This window comes from Lolium rigidum, chromosome 3 (assembly GCF_022539505.1).
Source record: "Lolium rigidum isolate FL_2022 chromosome 3, APGP_CSIRO_Lrig_0.1, whole genome shotgun sequence".
Classification (NCBI taxonomy): Eukaryota; Viridiplantae; Streptophyta; class Magnoliopsida; order Poales; family Poaceae; genus Lolium; species Lolium rigidum.
Window position 1 is genome coordinate 297,919,574 of NC_061510.1, and position 18,989 is coordinate 297,938,562.

General features: G+C 45.6%; 1 protein-coding gene across 1 annotated transcript; it reads left to right on the top strand.

Annotated features, from left to right (window-relative positions):
- Positions 1–11,481: 11,481 nt before the first annotated feature.
- LOC124703599 (disease resistance protein RGA4-like) lies at positions 11,482–15,558 on the top strand. Its single transcript, XM_047235821.1, has 2 exons — positions 11,482–12,401; positions 13,130–15,558. Exons 1-2 carry the CDS (start codon positions 11,647–11,649, stop codon positions 15,294–15,296), a joined length of 2,922 nt encoding a protein of 973 aa, XP_047091777.1. The 5' UTR covers positions 11,482–11,646; the 3' UTR covers positions 15,297–15,558.
- Positions 15,559–18,989: the final 3,431 nt, after the last annotated feature.

An 18,989-nucleotide genomic window follows, 5' to 3' on the forward strand; every position in this document is an offset into this window, starting at 1 on the left:
ATTGTGATATGAAATATTGGTTGCTATGGGTTTTGATTTTTTTGAGTTGGTGGCATGGTGTCCCCATGGTGTAGATGTGTCGAAAGAGGGGTTTTCGGACAAAAAGAGGGGGGAATGGCCAAAAACTGACCAAACCACCATTGATTGGGGCAAGATTTGGCACCCTTGTGCACATTGTGATATAAAACCTTGGTTGCTATGGGTTTTGATTTTTTGGAGTTGGTGGCATGGTGTCCCCATGGTGGAGATGTGTCGAAAAAGGGGTTTTCGGACGAAAAGAGGGGGGAATGGCCCATTCATGTTCCATTCATGTGTCGAAAGTGGGGTTTTCGAACGAAAGGAGGGTGCCAAATTTAGATTTTTTTCATGCGTCCCATTCATGTTCTGGTATTTTTTAATTAAAATATACATGTACGAGTTCCATTTTCGAGTAATATCTTTTCTTCCACGGCAAAACCTTGTTCCCTCCATATTGTAGTACGACGGCTGCCAAAACGCCCAAATTTTTCGTTCCCTCCACTCCTCCCGCGCACGCCACCTATCAAATATTTCGCCCTCCCTTATATACGTCGTGCCTCCCCCCATGATTTACGAGCATCTTAACTCCCCACCCCCCGACCTCATCCTCTCGTGCTCACCCCGATCCGGTGTCTTCGCCGGACGTTCTTCCATCTCGCATCTATCTCCCCGGCCGGTGGTCGCCATGGCCGGCAGTCGTCGAAACGTCGGGGGGAAGGAAAATCGCGCACACACGCCGAAGAAGGCGCCCAGCTCGAAGAAACGCCAAGGTAAATCTGTCGGTGATCGGCTTGTTGTTGTGTTTTTCGGATGGTTAGATCGACAGATCGGTTTTACATGTCTACCACGCCCGTTTGACCTATATCTAGATCTTGCATATTTGATAGATCCAATCCCGACATCATACGTATAGGGTTTATCGTTTTTATTCCAGAGACAATCATGCCGTGCTATACAATCTTTGCCATCCCGCAGCTGTACAATATTTTGCATAGACAATTGTTTGCCGAAACACTTAACTGAACTAATTCCAGCCGTTGCCGAAAACAGCCTGACGAGCTACAGTGAACAACGACATTGCTTCGGACTTTTATTCCTCAGTTTCAGAGGGAAGCAGAGTTTGATCTAGAACAATTGTTTGCTGTTTTCTATGGAACTAGTTAGTTTGCACGTGCAATGCACGTCTTAACAATGTAATGAAGTTTTTTTAATCATGTACTTTGTTTCATCAGTCTATTTCAGCACATATCTGAACTTCTATCAGCACATATCTGAACTTCTATCAGCACATATCTGAACTTCTATCCGCACATATCTGAATCTGTATCGGAATTGGCCCCCTCTTATGTTTTGTTCACGCTCTGCTCTTCCGATTATTTCAGCGGAGACACAAAACCCCGTCAAGCCGGCATATGAGCTTGCCAAGGAGAAACAAATGCAAGAAAATGTAGTACGCATGGAAAAAAATTCGCTGAAAGATATGGACCCGGCCACAAATTTCGAAAGATTTCTCCGGTTTTGCACGTACATTAGTGTATGGTGGGGTACAAATAGGAACTAGTAACAATCTAAAGGACACAGACTGCGAAGAGACGGAGGTCGAAGAGGACCCTTCGTATGAACCGAATCCAGAAGAGATAGCTACTGGTGATGATGATCTTCATTCAGATGAGGATCAGCGCACTGTCGGCAAAACTTCAGCTCAGGTCTGTGGAACTATGTCTGAACTATGATAGGAAATACGTACATGCTAAATGTTTCCTACTAATGTAGCCTCTACTTTGCTTGCAGATAGTTGCTTCTTCTGCAATAGTTGCACGAAGAAGCGATCAATACCTGAAGTTGCACCATCCAACATTGCAACAAGATCAATGGCAACAACTGAACCTGAAGCCGGGTCATCTGATGAGCCGACGGCCACTGCTGGTCAGAACACTGAAGGAGCACCCTCACCTAACCAGATCATGACATCTGGAGGCAGCACCTCATCTCCCGAGGACAATCAAATTGTAAACTTTGAGCGGCAAGGTATGAAAGTTTGTAAAAACTAAACACTCGTACCGCATATTTTCATATAAAAGAGAATCATTTCATATCTCTTATTTCGGAGACATTGACAACATCTCGGCGGTAGTAAGAGAAAGAGAGGTGGACACGGACGTACCATGGGCCATGGACTACATGAGTACACAAGAAGAAATGGTGGCAATAAGATGCCAATTGAATTCACTCGGTGGTGTCGGGAGACCCAAGGATTATGTCCAATCGAGCAAAGCTGAGCAATGAGGTTGGTATTCACATCCGTCAAAAAATGCCGCTTGCAACACACTCGGACACGAGTACAAGAAAGATGTAACTCTCAGACATGTCATTCCTCATGCTATAAGTACGATAGCGGTGAGTCCTGTACAATCTTGGTTTAACCTAATTAGTATGCTACATGATCAACTATCTAAGAATCTACTGATTAATGCATCACTATTTTGCAGGGAAAGTTTAGTATGGACAAAAATGATGAGGTGGCTCAAGATGTGTGCACTGATATGCTGCAAGTTAGTATTCGGTAGTTCCGATATAGGCTTAAAAAGGAGTATTGGCCGAAAATTAAAAATCTCACACTGGAGCAAGCATATCTCAAGAAGCCAGATCATGTAGAAGAGAAAAGCTGGAAAGAACTGGTGAAAAGATGGTTTGATGAGAAGTACCAGGTACATAAACGTTATTCCTTTCAATAACAACTACTCGAATTCTTACATTTATCCGATCTGGATAAATAAAATGCATGTACTTGAACATAGGGATCTGTGTGTAATAAATGGAAAGAACGAGAGAAGTCGTGAAACAGTTCCATACCACTCGGATCTCGAAGCTATGTTGCTCATCGGGAACATCTAGTAAGTGTTCTGAATTTCCCAATACAGCTTCATACTTCATCATACACAATGTACAATGGTAATGTGCATTCTACATTTTTTCAAGCGAGAAGGCTAAGCGACAGGAAGAAGAAACCTCTCTAATTGAATTTTTTAGAATCACACACACTAACAAGGATAACATTATGAGTGCTTGAAGCAAAAAGTGCATATGTAAGAAATATTTCTTATTAGCACAATATAATATAATCCAGTTTTGTATGTTGTCCATGCAATGATTGTAATCTTTATGCAGGATCAAATGGTGGCAAAAAAGCGGCGCCACGCAATGAAGATGAACCTGATTTGACTGATTTGCAAATTGTTCAGCTAGTTACGAGCGAGAAAAGCCCATCCACCACCCGCAACGAACACATTCCTACCAAGATTGGGCGTCGCAACAAGTTCCAGGAAGTCTTCCGTCTCGGCTACACGCATCCGAGAGCTACAACAAAGACTGGCAGATCAAGAGCAGAACTCCATACAGGCAGCTGAAACGTACCACAGTGAGATGCAAGCAAGACTGCAAGAACAAGATCAAAAATTTCAAGAGATCAGGAAGAAGCAGGACGAAGAACTTGAAGCTGTGAAGAAAGCCCAAGAAGAAAAGACTCTGGCTTATGAAAAGAGGCTGACAGAAATGGATGCCGTGCTTAATTTGCTCTTGAGGACATCCCAGCCACCATCCATGTCTCAATCCCAGGGCAACTAATCTATTGCACCACCGTCCTACAACATTATTAATCATAGGTCTTTTAATTTCTTTGTGTTCCAATTGTAATTTTTCTTATGAATCTTTCGGTCTGTGAGAGACATATATACTTGTTGTGCCACCATTTATGCATGATATTTATTGTCTATTTTTTGATATTTCTCTAGTTTTTTTGTTTCCCAAATTTCGCAAATAATTCAAATGCTCTCAAATTTTGTCAAATTCAAAAGGTGACGGAAAATGTCACAACGTCACTATTAAATGAAACCACGTGGCACCAATTTCTGGTCCCACTTGTCGGAATTTGTGGGTCCCACCGAGTCAGCATTATTGGGACCCATATGTCGGCAACAACCTGGTCCCACTTGTCTGAATTTTGTGGATCCCACCGGTCAGAATATTGTGGGTCCAGCTTATCATAATATTTTGTGGGTCCCACCAGTCAGCACCATGCCGGTCCACTAGTAGGAAAAGCCTCATCAGTGGCGCACCAAAAATGGATTCTGTGGCGCATGGGAGGTGCGCCACAGAAACGTCGCCACAAAAATAAGGTTTCTGTGGCGCACCTGCCCATGCGCCGCAGAATTAAGGTTTCGTGGCGCACTTGTTCTTAGGTGCGCCACGAAAAGCGTGCGCCACGAATTGCTTCTTAGTGCGCCACGGAATTTGCTTGTATTATACACGATTTTGTGCTGCTCGCTATACATATGCGGTTTATACACAGCAATACGGATACACAATACGGATACACAGAGTTATATACAGCAACATTCAGATATAATATAAATATCATGTACATTGCACGGATATAACATAGACATCATCATCACATTACTTAGAGCCCGATCGAGATACATATATAGTGGCAAGTGTCAAATGTTTTGCATACAACTCTTAATTCATACAAAATTCACAATTTCGAGATACAAAGTAGTCTTCATCCGGTTCCTCCTTTGCTCCGTCATCTCTACCCACCAGGCTCGCTTGCATCGGGGTCCTTCCATCCAGTTCCTACTATGATGAAAATGGAAGAAACTGAGACCAACAAGTCCGATGCACAAGAGAAATGGAATAAATGCCTCATACATTGTTGGTCAACACAAATATTAACATTCGGGGACGGTGTAAGTGAGACCAAGTCCGATGCACAAGAGATTGATATTTGTGCTATCTTACCAGAGCTCACTTACGCCGCCCCGAGTGTACGGTGACCAAACATTTTAATCATCGGCATTTTGAAAATGTCAAAGCAAATGGAATGACAAAATGGAATAAGTGCCTCATACATTGTTGGTCAACACAAATATTAACATTTAGGGATGGCGTAAGTGAGACCAAGTCCGATGCACAAGAGATTGATATTTGTGCTATCTTACCAGGCTCACTTACGCCACCCCCAAGTGTACGATGACCAACATTTTAATCATCGACATTTTGAAAATACCAAAGCAAATGGAATGACAAGGGCCTCATACTTTATTGGTCGAAACAAATATTAACATTCCGGGACGGAGTTAGCGAGCCAGGTAGGATGCACAAGAGATTGATATTTGTGCAATCACACGAGGCTCACTAACACCGCCCCGAGTGTACGGTGACCAAGCATTTTAATCATCGGCATTTTGAAAATCTCAAAGCAAATGGAATGACAAAATGGAATAAGTGCCTCATACATTGTTGGTCAACACAAATATTAACATTTAGGGATGGTGTAAGCGAGGCCGGGTAGGATGCACAAGAGATTGATATTTGTGCTATCTTACCGAGCTCACTTACGCCACCCCGAGTGTACGGTGACCAAACATTTTAATCATCGGCATTTTGAAAATCTCAAAGCAAATGGAATGACAAAATAGAATATGTGCCTCATACATTGTTGGTCAACACAAATACTTTGCGGAAGGGCCCCCTTTCCCCGGTCGGCGTTCCGTCAACGGGTGCTTGACGACACAACAACGCCGATCCGCATCTCCGGCGCAGAACCACGCCGGTCCCTCGCTGTCCAGTGAACGAGTCCTTGATGCAAAGACCGTGCCGGCCTGCCCAGCATTATGCCGGGCCGTGTTGCCGCGCTTCAAGCCGTGTGTCCCGCGCCCTGCACTGTTCGCCTTCTTGCTCGGTGAACCAATAGGCTGATCGTTGGAATAAGGAAACCGATGACAGCCGGTCGCAAGATTAAATTGCGATCGGCCGTCATCGGCTTCCTTATTCCAACGATTAGTCTATTCGTTCACCGGGCAAGAAGGCGAAGAGTGCAGGCGCATGATCGACACGGCCTCGAAGCGCGACAACAGGGGTCGGCATGATGCTAGGGAGGCTGGCACCGTCTTGGCATTAAGGACTCGTTCACGTACTGGACGGCGAGAGAAGAAAAGTGGTGCTGCGCCGGAGAGGCATGTCGGCGTTGTTGTCTCATCAAGGACTCGTTCACGGAACGGCGGCCAGGGAAAGGGGGGCTCGTCTACAAAGTATATTGCGGCGTATAGGTGACCAAACATTCTAATCATCGGCACTAAAATGGAAGAAAGGCCAATGCAATTAAGAAGTAGCTAGTATGAACTAAATGGAATGCCTCATACTTTGTTGGTCGAAACAAATATGAACATACCGGGATGGCGTTAGTGAGGCCAGGTAGGATGCACAAGAGATTGATATTTGTGCCATCACACCAGGCTCACTAGCGACACCCCGAGTGTACGATTGACCGAACATTCTAATCATCGGCACTAAAATGGAAGAAAGAGCCAAGTGGTATCAACTAAATGGAATGCCTCATACTTTGTTGGTCGAAACAAATATTAACATCCAGGGATGGAGTAAGTGTGGCCAGGTAGGATGCACAAGATATTGATATTTGTGCCATCACACCAAGCCTCACTTGCTCCACCCCCGAGTGTACGAGTGATCGACCAACCATCTAATCATCGACAAGTAAATCACTTGGGGTAATGTTAAAATGTTTGTCTCCATATTTGGGAGACATTTTTAATATTGGAGTCTAGCTAATGGAAATCAAGAACTAGTCTTGATCTCCAAATGGTGATTAGAGGGAATTCATTCATCTTAAGCAACATTAGGGACAAATGGGATCATGCAAGGGACTTGGGTCATTTGGATCATAAGGCATCAATTAAGGAGGCAACCAGGGAAAAAGGGAAACATTTGATGATCCATTATCATAGGCAACAAAGCAGCAACTTTTTCCCCTCTAATCTAGCTAGAGTCCTTAAAAGAAATCCATCATAAGCATGGTCAAATACACATATATATAGCATGGGGCAGATGCTCCAAAGGGATGATTATATATTCATCACTTGGTAATTTGGAGAGCAAACAAGCAGTAGCCATATCACTCAATCCAATAATATAGTAATTTGGATCATAAGGCATCAATTAAGGAGGCAACCAGGGGACAAAGGGAAACATTTTATGATCCATTATCATAGGCAACAAAGCAGCAACTTTTTCCCCTCTAATCTAGCTAGAGTCCTTAAAAGAAATCCATCATAAGCATGGTCAAATACACATATATAGCATGGGGCGGATGCTCCAAAGGGATTATATATTCATCACTTGGTAATTTGGAGAGCAAACAAGCAAGTAGCCATATCACTCAATCCAATAATATAGTAATTTGGATCATAAGGCATCAATTAAGGAGGCAACCAGGGGACAAAGGGAAACATTTTATGATCCATTATCATAGGAAACAAAGCAGCAACTTTTTGCCCTCTAATCTAGCTAGAGTCCTTAAAAGAAATCCATCATAAGCATGGTCAAATACACATATATAGCATGGGGCAGATGCTCCAAAGGGATTATATATTCATCACTTGGTAATTTGGAGAGCAAACAAGCGATAGCCATATCACTCAATCCAATAATATAGTAATTTGGATCATAAGGCATCAATTAAGGCCTAACAGAGCATGCAAAACATTTGAAGATCATTGGGGTAATGTTAAAATGTTTGTCTCCATATTTGGGAGACATTTTTAATATTGGAGTCAACCCAAGTCCCAAGCCAGGCTACACACACACAGCCAAACAGCTCACCGGGCGAGTGTGCATGCCCAACGACACACACGAGCCGGTGAGTCACCACATGCTTGCCGGGCCAAAATGGGTAGAATACCCGAGTTTGAATCATCATCCGGCTACTAAGCCATTTGGTGGAAGCAAGCCGAAGATCAGCCGGAAGGAAATCACCAAGGGAACATTGGTATGTCGGTATGGTGACACTACCGAGAGAAATCCAACATGGATTAATCCCTAACTAGCCATCCAAACTCACCTAGCACCACACGACTAGTTATACCATCGAATATAGACATTTAAATGTCTATTTTGTTTTCAACAGACAAAAGCTACTGGTAATCTAGTCATGGATCAACCGAGATAGCATGAGAGAGTCACAACAACAGCCACGATAAAGGGGAGCCACCCTTGGACAACATAAAGGCTGTCGGGGCTACCTCAAACCCATAGGAACATTCACTAAGCCACTTGCATCATAACCCAATAGGGCTCGGCATGAGCTAGGGTACCCAATCAATGATTGGCAACCCTCTAGCTACATCCAGTCCATCCATGAGATCATTACTTGCTCAGCGAGTTCATCTCATTTATCTAATCAATCAAGTTAAACTAACCGAGATAAATGAAATGCATAATTAACGAGTGCACCGGACTATTGCAAATGATCCGGAGGACATTTAAATCCGACAAAGTAATTTGGAGAGCAAACAAGCAGATAGCCATATCACTTGGTAATTTGGAGAGCAAACAAGCGGTAGCCATATCACTCAATCCGACAAAGTAATTTCGTCGAGCACTTTGTGCCCGCACGGGAGAGGAAGAGGGAGGGGAGGGGAGAGGTGGAGCTCACCGACGATGCTTCGTTGGAGGAGCGGCCGGGTAGAGGAAGAGGGAGGGGCCGGGTAGGGGTGGACGAGGAGGTCGACGATGATGGCAGGGGCGGCGGCTCCTCCTCCTTGACGCGGAGCCGGCCCCTCCTCCTCCATGCGGCGGCCGCCCCTCCTCCTCCACGCCGCGGCGGCTTGTGCTGCTGGTGGCGGGGATGGGTGGAGCGTGGCGGCATGCGGCCCTCGCGGAGGAAGGAGGCGGCGGCGGCAACGACGACGGCCACGCTCACCATGGAAGGCGGCGGCGCGCGAGGGAGAGGAAGAGGGGTGGACGAGGAAGTACGGGCGGCGGCGCGCGAGGGAGAGGAAGAGGGGTGGAGGAGGAAGAAGTACGGGCGGCGGCGCGCGAGGGAGAGGAAGAGGGGTAGAGGAGGAAGAAGTACGGGCGGGGGGAGGGGTACGGGTGGTTATAGAAGGCGCTAGTTCCGTGGCGCACCAGCACAAGTGCGCCACGGAATCAACTACTTCGTGGCGCACAAGCACAAGTGCGCCACGGAATCAACTACTTCGTGGCGCACCGGAGCGGGTGCGCCACGGAACACTTATTTACGTGGCGCGGCAAGTCATGTGCGCCACGAAATACCTACACTAATTATTGGTGGTGGCAGGATGTGGGCCCCACATAATTTCAGTGGCGCACGGCACGGTAGTGCGCCACAAAAATAGCTTATTTTTGTGGCGCATTCTTCCTCGTGCGCCACAAAAAATCTTTCTGTGGCGCATTTATTTTGGTGCGCCACAGAACTAAGCTTTGCCTATAAGGGTTTTCCTACTAGTGGTCCCACATGACAGATATCCATGTCAGCGCCGTCGGACCCATGTTGTCAGAAGCCAAATGGACCCACATGTAAGGCCACGTATGCTTTTTTGGACCAATCAGAAACTTCCCAAGATTTAGATATTGACGAAAGTTGCAATTTTTCGTGACAAACCTGTCTGTCAACAATGAACCTTTGATGTTGATGAATTTGCAAGTCGTCACCATCAAACATTTGACGTTGACGAAAAAATGCATACCGTCACCCCCGATATTTTATGACGGAGCTTCCTTGACGAACCCCATGACGATCAAATTTTGTCACCGCGAAGTAATCCTTGACGAAAATTGGCCTTAACATGACGAAGTGATTTGTCAAAAAAATTGTTTTCCTTTGTAGTGTTCTCGTCCGTAAAATATTGCAGCGTGTCAGACCGTTCTTTGTAAGCTCACATTCTCAGCTCTGTGCGGTATGACTCACTCACTCACTCACTCACTCTGCGCGGTATCACTCACTCACTCTGTCATGCTTTGCCTCTGATTATCAGCTCACTCTCTCATGCTCTAGGCTCTCGATCTGAACTCACTAAACTAATACTTTTGGAGTATGTTGGTAAGGTCCGGTCATCCGCTTCTGTGCTTGCACTTCTGCGTAACTAGGGGTGCAAGTCCAGTACAGCGTACTTTCATAATGGAATCAAAAGCGTCGTCCGGATATACATGAAAAATGTCTATATACGATATTTATGACACAGAATGTTGTTCTTTCAACATGATTCCTCAACAATTGAGTCATTGTAACTGACTCTCCGTTCTTCGCATTTAGTGTAGGGTGCAGGATCTAATTTAGCTGAGAAGACAGATCAAGGTATGTGTATCATGCATGTTGTAATTTTCTCATTAATATTTGTTGTAATTAGCTTTAGAATGTCATTAGCGCGTGTAGTATGGCATGGCTATAATTATTATAGAGTAGTTTATTTGAACATGCAAGAATCTTGTAGCATCGTGTAGTTAGAGAGAATGTGATTATGTTGACCGTGATTATGATATATTAGGACATGCAACATGTCCTAATTAGGAAATATTAGGACATGCAACATGATTACGACATATTAGCTAATTGAATGTGCCGTTTAGTCCGCTCTGTTTTATGTATACAACATGCGAAATATATAGACTATGATTTTATGTGCGTATCGTATGAATGATGAACTTCTAATTAGATTAAGGAATGGTGCATATACGGACTATGCATATACGGGCCCTGCCGCCGGATGGAGTGGAGGCAGCCTCCACGTCGTGCTGTCGCCGGACGCAGGGGCGGCATGGCCCACCAGCACAAACGGCGGCCGGACGACGACTTAGGGCGGCTAACGTGCCGCCACCTGGTGCGGCGGCGGGCCCTACCGCCACAGCCCCTGGCGGCAAGCGCCACGTGTCGGCTGGGGGCCCTGCCGTCACCCAGCAGGTGGTCCTTTTTGCCAATTTCAGTCACAGGTGGTCCTTTTTGTCAGTGAATTGGGGCAGGTGGTCTCTTTTGGCAAAAATTCTATATACCATAGACAAACGAAATCTCAATGCAAAATTCTTGATATTTCGTAGTCTAAAATATAAGTATTTTACATTGAGATTTTACATGTTTGTACTCCCCCTAAAACGGTTTACAAGGCTATTACATATTTTGTGAAAAACTTTGACAACTAATTTGATTAATAAAATATAAGATATATATCAGAATTTTTTTATTATCGAAAACTTCTTTTGAATATGAATCCAATAGTATAATTTTTATGGCATATATCTTATATTTTGTTGATTAACTTTATAGTTAAATTTTCTTTCTCGAAATGCTAATTGCCCTCTAAACCTGTACAGAGGTAGTAGTGAACTATCAATGTTTTTAGAATATTTTAATACTTCGAAATATAATTTTGAAATACTTTCAATATGAAGAATATGAAGTCATGAAGAGAGATTCGTCGTCTTTGGGTTTCCGGTCACTACCGAACCAAGACTTATCATCAGAGTTGACTAATCAGCTTCTTCGCTCTAATCAGGGGGAGTGGCAACCATGGCGATGAAGCAACTCCATATCGCCGCCGTCCTCCTTCTCGTCACCACCGCTGCAGCGGTCGACGCGCGTGCGCAGTCCGCGCCCATGCCCGTCATCCACGTCGCGCCCGCGCATCCCGAGTAGGCTGCTTTCTTCCATCCCGGCCCTGTCCCGATCCCAGTCGCTGGTTCGCTCGCTGTCGTCGGTGAGGGCGAGCAGCCGAGCACCAGCATAAGGTGCGCTCGAGCCTTTCTCTGGGAGGCGGTATGGAGGCTGCCTTGGCGAGCGCTCTGACGAAGGAGGTCGTACTGAAGCTCGTCACGCTGCTGAGCGAGAAGCACAAGCTGTCAAAGGGCCTCAAGGATGACATCCGTTTCATCCAGACCGAGCTTGAGATGATCTCAATTGCAAGGGACAGTCACCTGGTGGATCCGAGCGCGTCGCGGCCTCAGGTCATGTCCATGGAAGAGATGCGTGATCTGGCGCATGACATCGAGGACTGCTTGGATCGGTTCCTGCCCTGCGTCGCTTGCGACGGGGAATCATCGGTCCTCCACCGCCTGAAGAAGGCGGTTGCTAGCACCAGATCCCGGTTCGCGGCGGAGATCCGGAAGCTCAAAAAGAGGTTGAAGGACGCGCAGGAGCGAAGGGTCAACTACGATGTCAACGGCTGCAGATCCTCCGCCGGGGCAGCTTCTCCGGCGACAGCGGACACGGCCGAGAATGACCCTGTGGGCATCGACAAACCAAAGCAGGAGCTTGTCGAGCTGCTGCTAGATAGCGAGCCGGGGAAGTTGGGTGTCATATCCATCGTGGGGTTCGGCGGCTCGGGGAAGACGACGCTCGCGAGGGCAGTGTATGATTGCTCTAGTGTGGTCGGGAGATTCCCTTGCCGTGCCTGGGCTGCGTCGTCGGAGCACAAGGACGCCGGGGGACTTCTGACGGCGATACTCCGGCAATTGCACGCGGATGATGTGCCTCAGGTCCAAAATTCCATCAACGATTTTCTGCAGACTACAGAGTGAGAATCTTATGCTTTACTTCACTAAGTTACTTTGCACATCCCGCAAATTAACGCCACATTTTCGTGGCGGTTACACCTTATTACCGGAGTATAAAGTTTGTTCGTGCTTTATTCAAGATCCTCTAAGAGAGAGGTTTTGATGATTGTTGTGAAAATAGGCGCTAATTCTAAGTAGTCACCAGTTGTTTTATGATGTACTCCCTCCATTCACTAATATAAGACGTCTTACCGTTTAGTAGATTCATCTATTTTGGTATATATCTCGTCTACTTTTAGTGTGTAGGTTCATTCACTGTGTATCTAGTTCACTTAGAAGTGTTTAAAACATCTTATATTTATAAACAGAGGGAGTACTCAGGAACTTAGCTGCTAGTCAGCAATTCAAACCAATTTCCCACATTAATCTATGTTGCTTACCTGTCCTGCAGGCTTACTTCTACTAATTGATTACAATTCAAGAGCTGACCATCTAAAAAAGGTGCAAACAGCATATTTCTGTAGGTTACAATACCACACATAGAAATCTAGCTCTGTGCTTTCATAAACAGTGTCACATCATCACATGCACATCCCTTGTTATATATGTACCTATCAATAGTTGAAGATTCTATGTAAGTTTGAGCGATTATGCATGTTTTACCTGCATATAGCAGATTATTGAATTGGCAGTCAATTGATTCTAGTCGACAGATATAATAACTTACTCTTTGTCATTTTTTTTGTAGATGTTTAATTGTAATTGATGACATCAACAAGCAACATTGGGATGCCATAAAATCCATCTTCCATAGGGAAACAAAAAGCAGAATCGTAGTAACCACGGCTCTTCAATCAGTAGCTAATGCTTGCAGCTCAGGTGATGGTTTTATTTACAAGATGAACATTCTTGATGCGGAACTCTCTAAGGTTTTGCTAATGAAGAAGGTATTCTTTCGAGGATGTTCGCCTGAATTAGAGCGGGGTTCAACCGCAATTGTGGAGAAGTGTGATGGCCTTCCACTTGCTCTTGTTAGTGTGGCTAAGTTTTTGCTAGGCGAGACTGAGCTCACAGGAAGTCACTGCGCGCAAGTTTGCCGCAGCCTCGGGCATCATATGGAGAAAGAGGCAGACTTCAGAAAACTTCAACAGGTTCTTTTAAATAGCTATTGCAGTCTTTCTGGCTATCCTCTCAGGACCTCATTACTATACACAAGTGTGTTCCCAAATGGTCGTCCAATCAGGAGGAGTACTTTAATCAGGCGATGGTTAGCCGAAGGTTATGTACGATGTCAGTACAAACGCAGTGACCTGGAGGTAGCAGATGAAAACTTCAAGGAACTTATTGACCGGAATATCGTTCGGCCGATCGATGCTAGCAACAATTCTAAGGTGAAGACATGCAAAACTCATGGTATTATGCACGAGTTCATGCTGCACAAGTCCATGTCTGATAACTTCATCACTTCTCTTCATGATCAAAATCGAAGTAATTTTCGTCACCTGTTCATCGAGAACCCTGCAAGTGACAGCACCTTGGGCATGAACCAGCATACAAGTTCAGCAAGTGATGATACAGCTGGCAGCAAGAAATTCCGTGCCCGATCTCTGACGATCTTTGGGAATGCGGGAGACGCTGCTTCCGAGTTTTGCAGGTGTGAGCTACTGCGAGTGTTGGATCTGGAAGAATGCAATGATTTGGTGGATGATCAGCTCGAGGATATACACAAGCTGTGGTATCTAAAATATTTGAGCCTTGGGGGCACTATCAGCAGCCTTCCAAAGAAAATTGACAAGTTACACTGCTTAGAGACACTGGACCTGAGGAAGACAAAGATAGATTTGTTGCCAGTAGAAGTCATTGGGTTGCCTCACTTAGCTCACCTGTTTGGAAAGTTTAAGCTTGGGAAAAATGACTTGAAAATGAGCGAACTAGAGAAGGTCCTGCCAAAAAAAAGTAAGTTGAAGACTCTTGCAGGATTTGTTGCAGATGAAAACCCTGGTTTTCTACAACTGATGGCTCATATGAAAGAATTGAAAAAGGTTAAGATATGGTTTGAAGCCACTGGTACAGACAACGAGAGCTTGCCTCATATTTCAAAGGCGGTTCAGAAGTTTGCTCAGGATGGTATGGACACGGCAGGTGTTCATTCTCTGTCACTTGATTTTGGAAACTCTTCGGGAGACCTCCTGAGTTCTATAGAGGAATATTGTTATCTTAGCTCACTGAAACTGCGGGGCAGGCTGAGCCTATTGCCTCAGTTTGTCACGTCCCTATGTGGCCTCACGGAGTTGTGCCTTTCATCAACTAATCTAACGGGGAGTGATCTGTCAAACCTGTGTAAGTTGCAGTACTTGCTGTACCTTAAACTGGTTGAAGCGGACCTTAGGAGCTTCAGCATAAAAAGTGGAGATTTCCCAAGCCTGCGACGCCTATGTCTTGTTGTGCAAATACCCGTCCTCCCTACAATCAGAGAAGGAGCCCTGCCCTTTCTTGTCTCAGTTCAGCTGCTCTGTAAAGATCTTGTTGATCTTTCAGGCATCAAGATAGAATACCATGGTCGTCTGGAGGAAGTTGCTCTTGATTATATGGTCAGCAACAAAACAGTAGAAATGTGGGAAACTGCAGCAAAAAAGCATCCTAAGAGACCAAAGATTCTGTTTCTCAAAAGGATTGATCCAAGCGAAACTGAATCTACTGTGAAATATGTGGCGACAGATGGACCAATTTGTGAGAAGGAATCCATCATTGAGTTGAATCAAGTTCAACTAACACAGAATATGTTGCAGAATAAATGCATTATCCGCTCAGTCCATTCAAGTTCAGTGAACAAGCCCAATTCAGCTTTGAAGAAAATAATAGTTTCAGAAACCCCTCAGGCTGCATCCAAGCTGTCCAGTGTTGGGGCGGTGTGATGCCTCCTGCAAGGCGAGGAACCTGTCAGTTCGTGTGCTTCTTTGTGTTCAGTCATATTTCCATTTAAACAAATGTGCCACATAATAGCATGACTATGACACCAACGGTACAACATAATTGTTTACATTTTCTGTAAAATATGTTGTGTTTGTTAGTTCAATTCTGACAGATAGGTCACATCTGTCTACAGTTGTAATTTGATTTCTTATATTCAGGTTTTTGAAATGAACATTGGAGATCATTTTTCTCTCTTCATTTTTTGGGATCATTTGTTTTCAAGCATTGCTATTGGGACTATACTGAAATGCTTTAAATTAAACTCATGAGAGTTTACATAACTAGAGAGATTCCATCTTGGCTGTATAGAAACTACAATAGGTATTTGGCAAGTTTTTTTTTTTTTGAGAAAACACAAAATGCTATTAAAAATGTAGGAGAGTTCAAACCTAGCGGGTTACAACATGATGAACATCCCGGTTAATTGGGAGAAAATCACGCAATGCAAGTGCACTGGCTCGAGCCCAAAGACACGGCTCGTAGGCTGAGGGGAAGTGCAGTCGTTGCGATGCTTCTAGATCATTCAACGGACTTTTTTTATAAAGAAAAAACATATTAATATCGTAGAGATACCATTTACACATAGGCTCTGTAGCAGCGAAATATCATGACCACATTACAGATGCACATAACCCTAAAACAAAAAGAAGAAGAAAGAAAAAGACCCCGCTACAGTATTCACCCGACTAACTTCTTATGGACTAGCTAACAAAGCATGTGAAGCTTGTAACAAAGCATGTTAAGCTTGTAACCATTCGCCAACTAGGTCCCTTCAATAGAATATTACTCACATTTTCGACAAATACTATAGCATATATTAAATTACGAAGATACCGGTTATATCTAGACTCTGCGACAACGTATTGCCCTAGCGGCATTACAGATGCACACAACTTCAAAATAAAGAAAAGAAGAAATACAATAAAATAAAAAAAGTCTCACCATGGTGATCTATTACTTTTAGCAGCCGTACTAACACCATCAAGATATCATCACAACTCAAACTTCTCCAAAAGCGACACTTCCAAGAAGAGAATAGTGCACACGCACCATCGTCGTCTGCTCATAGATCTTAGGTTTTCACCCTAGAGAAAATCCTCCTCACAAAACAATGCCTTCAATAAGACTATTGACAGGCATAACCAATTAAGATCAGACCTTGGATTTTTATCCTAAAAGGTAAGACTTTAAACTTCTCATGTGTTGTCCCCCCCCCCCCCCTATGACGCTGCACCAATGAATCTCTTAGTGGAGTTCGCCGACAGATATGACACTCCAGCCAGGTCATGGGGATATTGCTCTACACATGGTTATTTTTCATTGTAAAATCTATACATGGTGGAAACTGGAAATCATGTTCTTCAGACATTCATTTTTGCTCCTTATAAAGTTATAAGTGCATGTAAAGAGAATTGAAAAAGACCTTGATTAATGCAAATACGAGTATATTAGTTTCTGCATTTGAGCATTTCATGTAGGAAAGAGTACCAAGAACAAAGCCGTAAGCTAGTGTTCAGAATGAAAACATTCCGTGTAAGGAATAGAAGAAGCTTTTAATATGGCTGCTAAGCTGGGAGTGATCAGGGCAGTGTTTGAAACAGATTCACAGGTTTTAGCGATGGCTGCATCTAGCAGGAAAGCGGATTTTTGTAGCGAATCACCGATCATCGAGGACCTTAAAGTTCAGAGTCGTTTGTGGTTCTCCTTCATGTTCAATAAGTTTCAGTAAACGATCCACCAGTAAGGTAGCTCATGTTTTAGCACAATTAGGGACTAAGTGTGATGTAAACTCCTTGTCTTGTATGAGGTGCCTCAGTGTGCCATAGATGCTGTAATGGGCGATTTAGCCCAGAACGTTTCGTAATACTAACGTTTTGAGCTCTCAGAAAAATAAGAACAAGAGGAAAACATATCAGCATGCGCACATCTAGTGGGCAGTGGCTGACGGCTGGGTCCTCCCAAATGACGTGATCGTGACGCTTCAGCGACGTCACGGTGCCACGCAAACAATGTGAGAAGGGGGCCAGCGACACAGCTCACTCGAAAAGCAACAGCAGCTAGCTGCCATTCGACACATCCATCATTCACACAGACCTGACCGACGACGCTGCACAGGCAGAGCAACAGAACAAGAATAGAACACAAACCGCTGCTCACCAAGTGTGAACGGGGCTCGTGGAAAGGGGTAATCGGATGCACATGTGGCAGGTGAACCAAATCATCAAACCAGGATCATGGCAATGATGATGATGGTTAGTGCTGCAATAGTCGCAAAACAAAGGCTTGAAGGAGGGTTACAGTAGACACAGGACAGTTCCCAATCTCATCAGTCATCACTGTTAGAGATAAACGGATAGTCTAGGATAAAGATAGAACTCTCGTGTCTTGTCTTTGTTAGAGATATATTTGGTATAGGTATATTAGGTAGTTTAGGATCTGTAATCTCTACCTACCATATCTCTAAGAGAGCTATCTTAGCCTCCAAATCGTGTACCACTATATATACTCGCCCATGAGGCGCAATACAACATCCATCATATTCCGCAATCTCTCCTCCCTCTCTATCCTTCTACATGGTATCAGAGCGGCACGCTCCTTGACCTAGCCGTCGCAAGGTTTCCACGCTGCGCCGCCCCCGGGGAGATCGATCTCCATGATCTACTCCGGGGGCCGCGCAATCCGTAAGAGGGTTCGTTCGCCGATCCGTTGATCCGCTGCCCTCGAGTCTTTTTTTTCCAATCCGTAGATTGGTTTTCTTTTTGCGTCGCCGGTCGCTCGACCGGCGTTTTCTTTGGTTTACCGATCATAGATCGGATTGAGTCGCCCATCGCCGTCGTCCACTTGCGCCTCTACTCCAACAATGGCATCGACTCCGCACCGGCCATCAACCGCACGGCACGGCCGCACGCGCCGCACACGGGCGCCCCTACGTGCGATGCGGCGGGCTGCTTCGCACCGCACGGTCTCCATCGCCGGTTCATCTTCGCCGTCATCACCGGGACTACATCGACAACGTCGCCATCGACTCCGATCTGCGCGTCGTCCACGCCATGGCGCGTACAGCGTTGCCGTCGGTCTGATCAACCGATAGCGTGCACGTCTCCGCCAAGCATGTCCCCGAGCACGCGCCTACCACTGATCGAGCTACGGGTTGCCGCAGCGCCGCCCCTTCGGGCCGCAGCGCCGCCGCCTTTGGTCCATGCTACCGGCCTCCAACGCGCCTTCCGAGGCATGTACGTCGCCGGTGGCCTCCCGCCGCTGCACCGACTCGCGCCCTGCAGCTACGCCGGCCCCTCAGGCCGTGGCGTCACCGCACGCTGTCACCTTCGCCGTCCCCCGCGCATCGACGTCCGAGGCCACCACAGCGCGGCCCCTTCGGCGCGGGTCGCCTCCGTCTGCGCATGGTCTTCGTCACGCTGCCGGGTCTTCCTCGCCTACTTCGTGTACCGCCGCCGCGCCTCCACCTCAGGTCGCCGCTGGGCTCGCCAACCACTTTAGGTCGCGATGGGCTCGCCGATCACCGCAACGCCCGTCCAGGCGTCCAGCATGACCACCCCTGGTCACCGCTGGGTTAGCCGCCTTCTACGTCTTCGTACACTACAGCTTTGCCGCCAGCGTCTGAAAGAACATCTCTT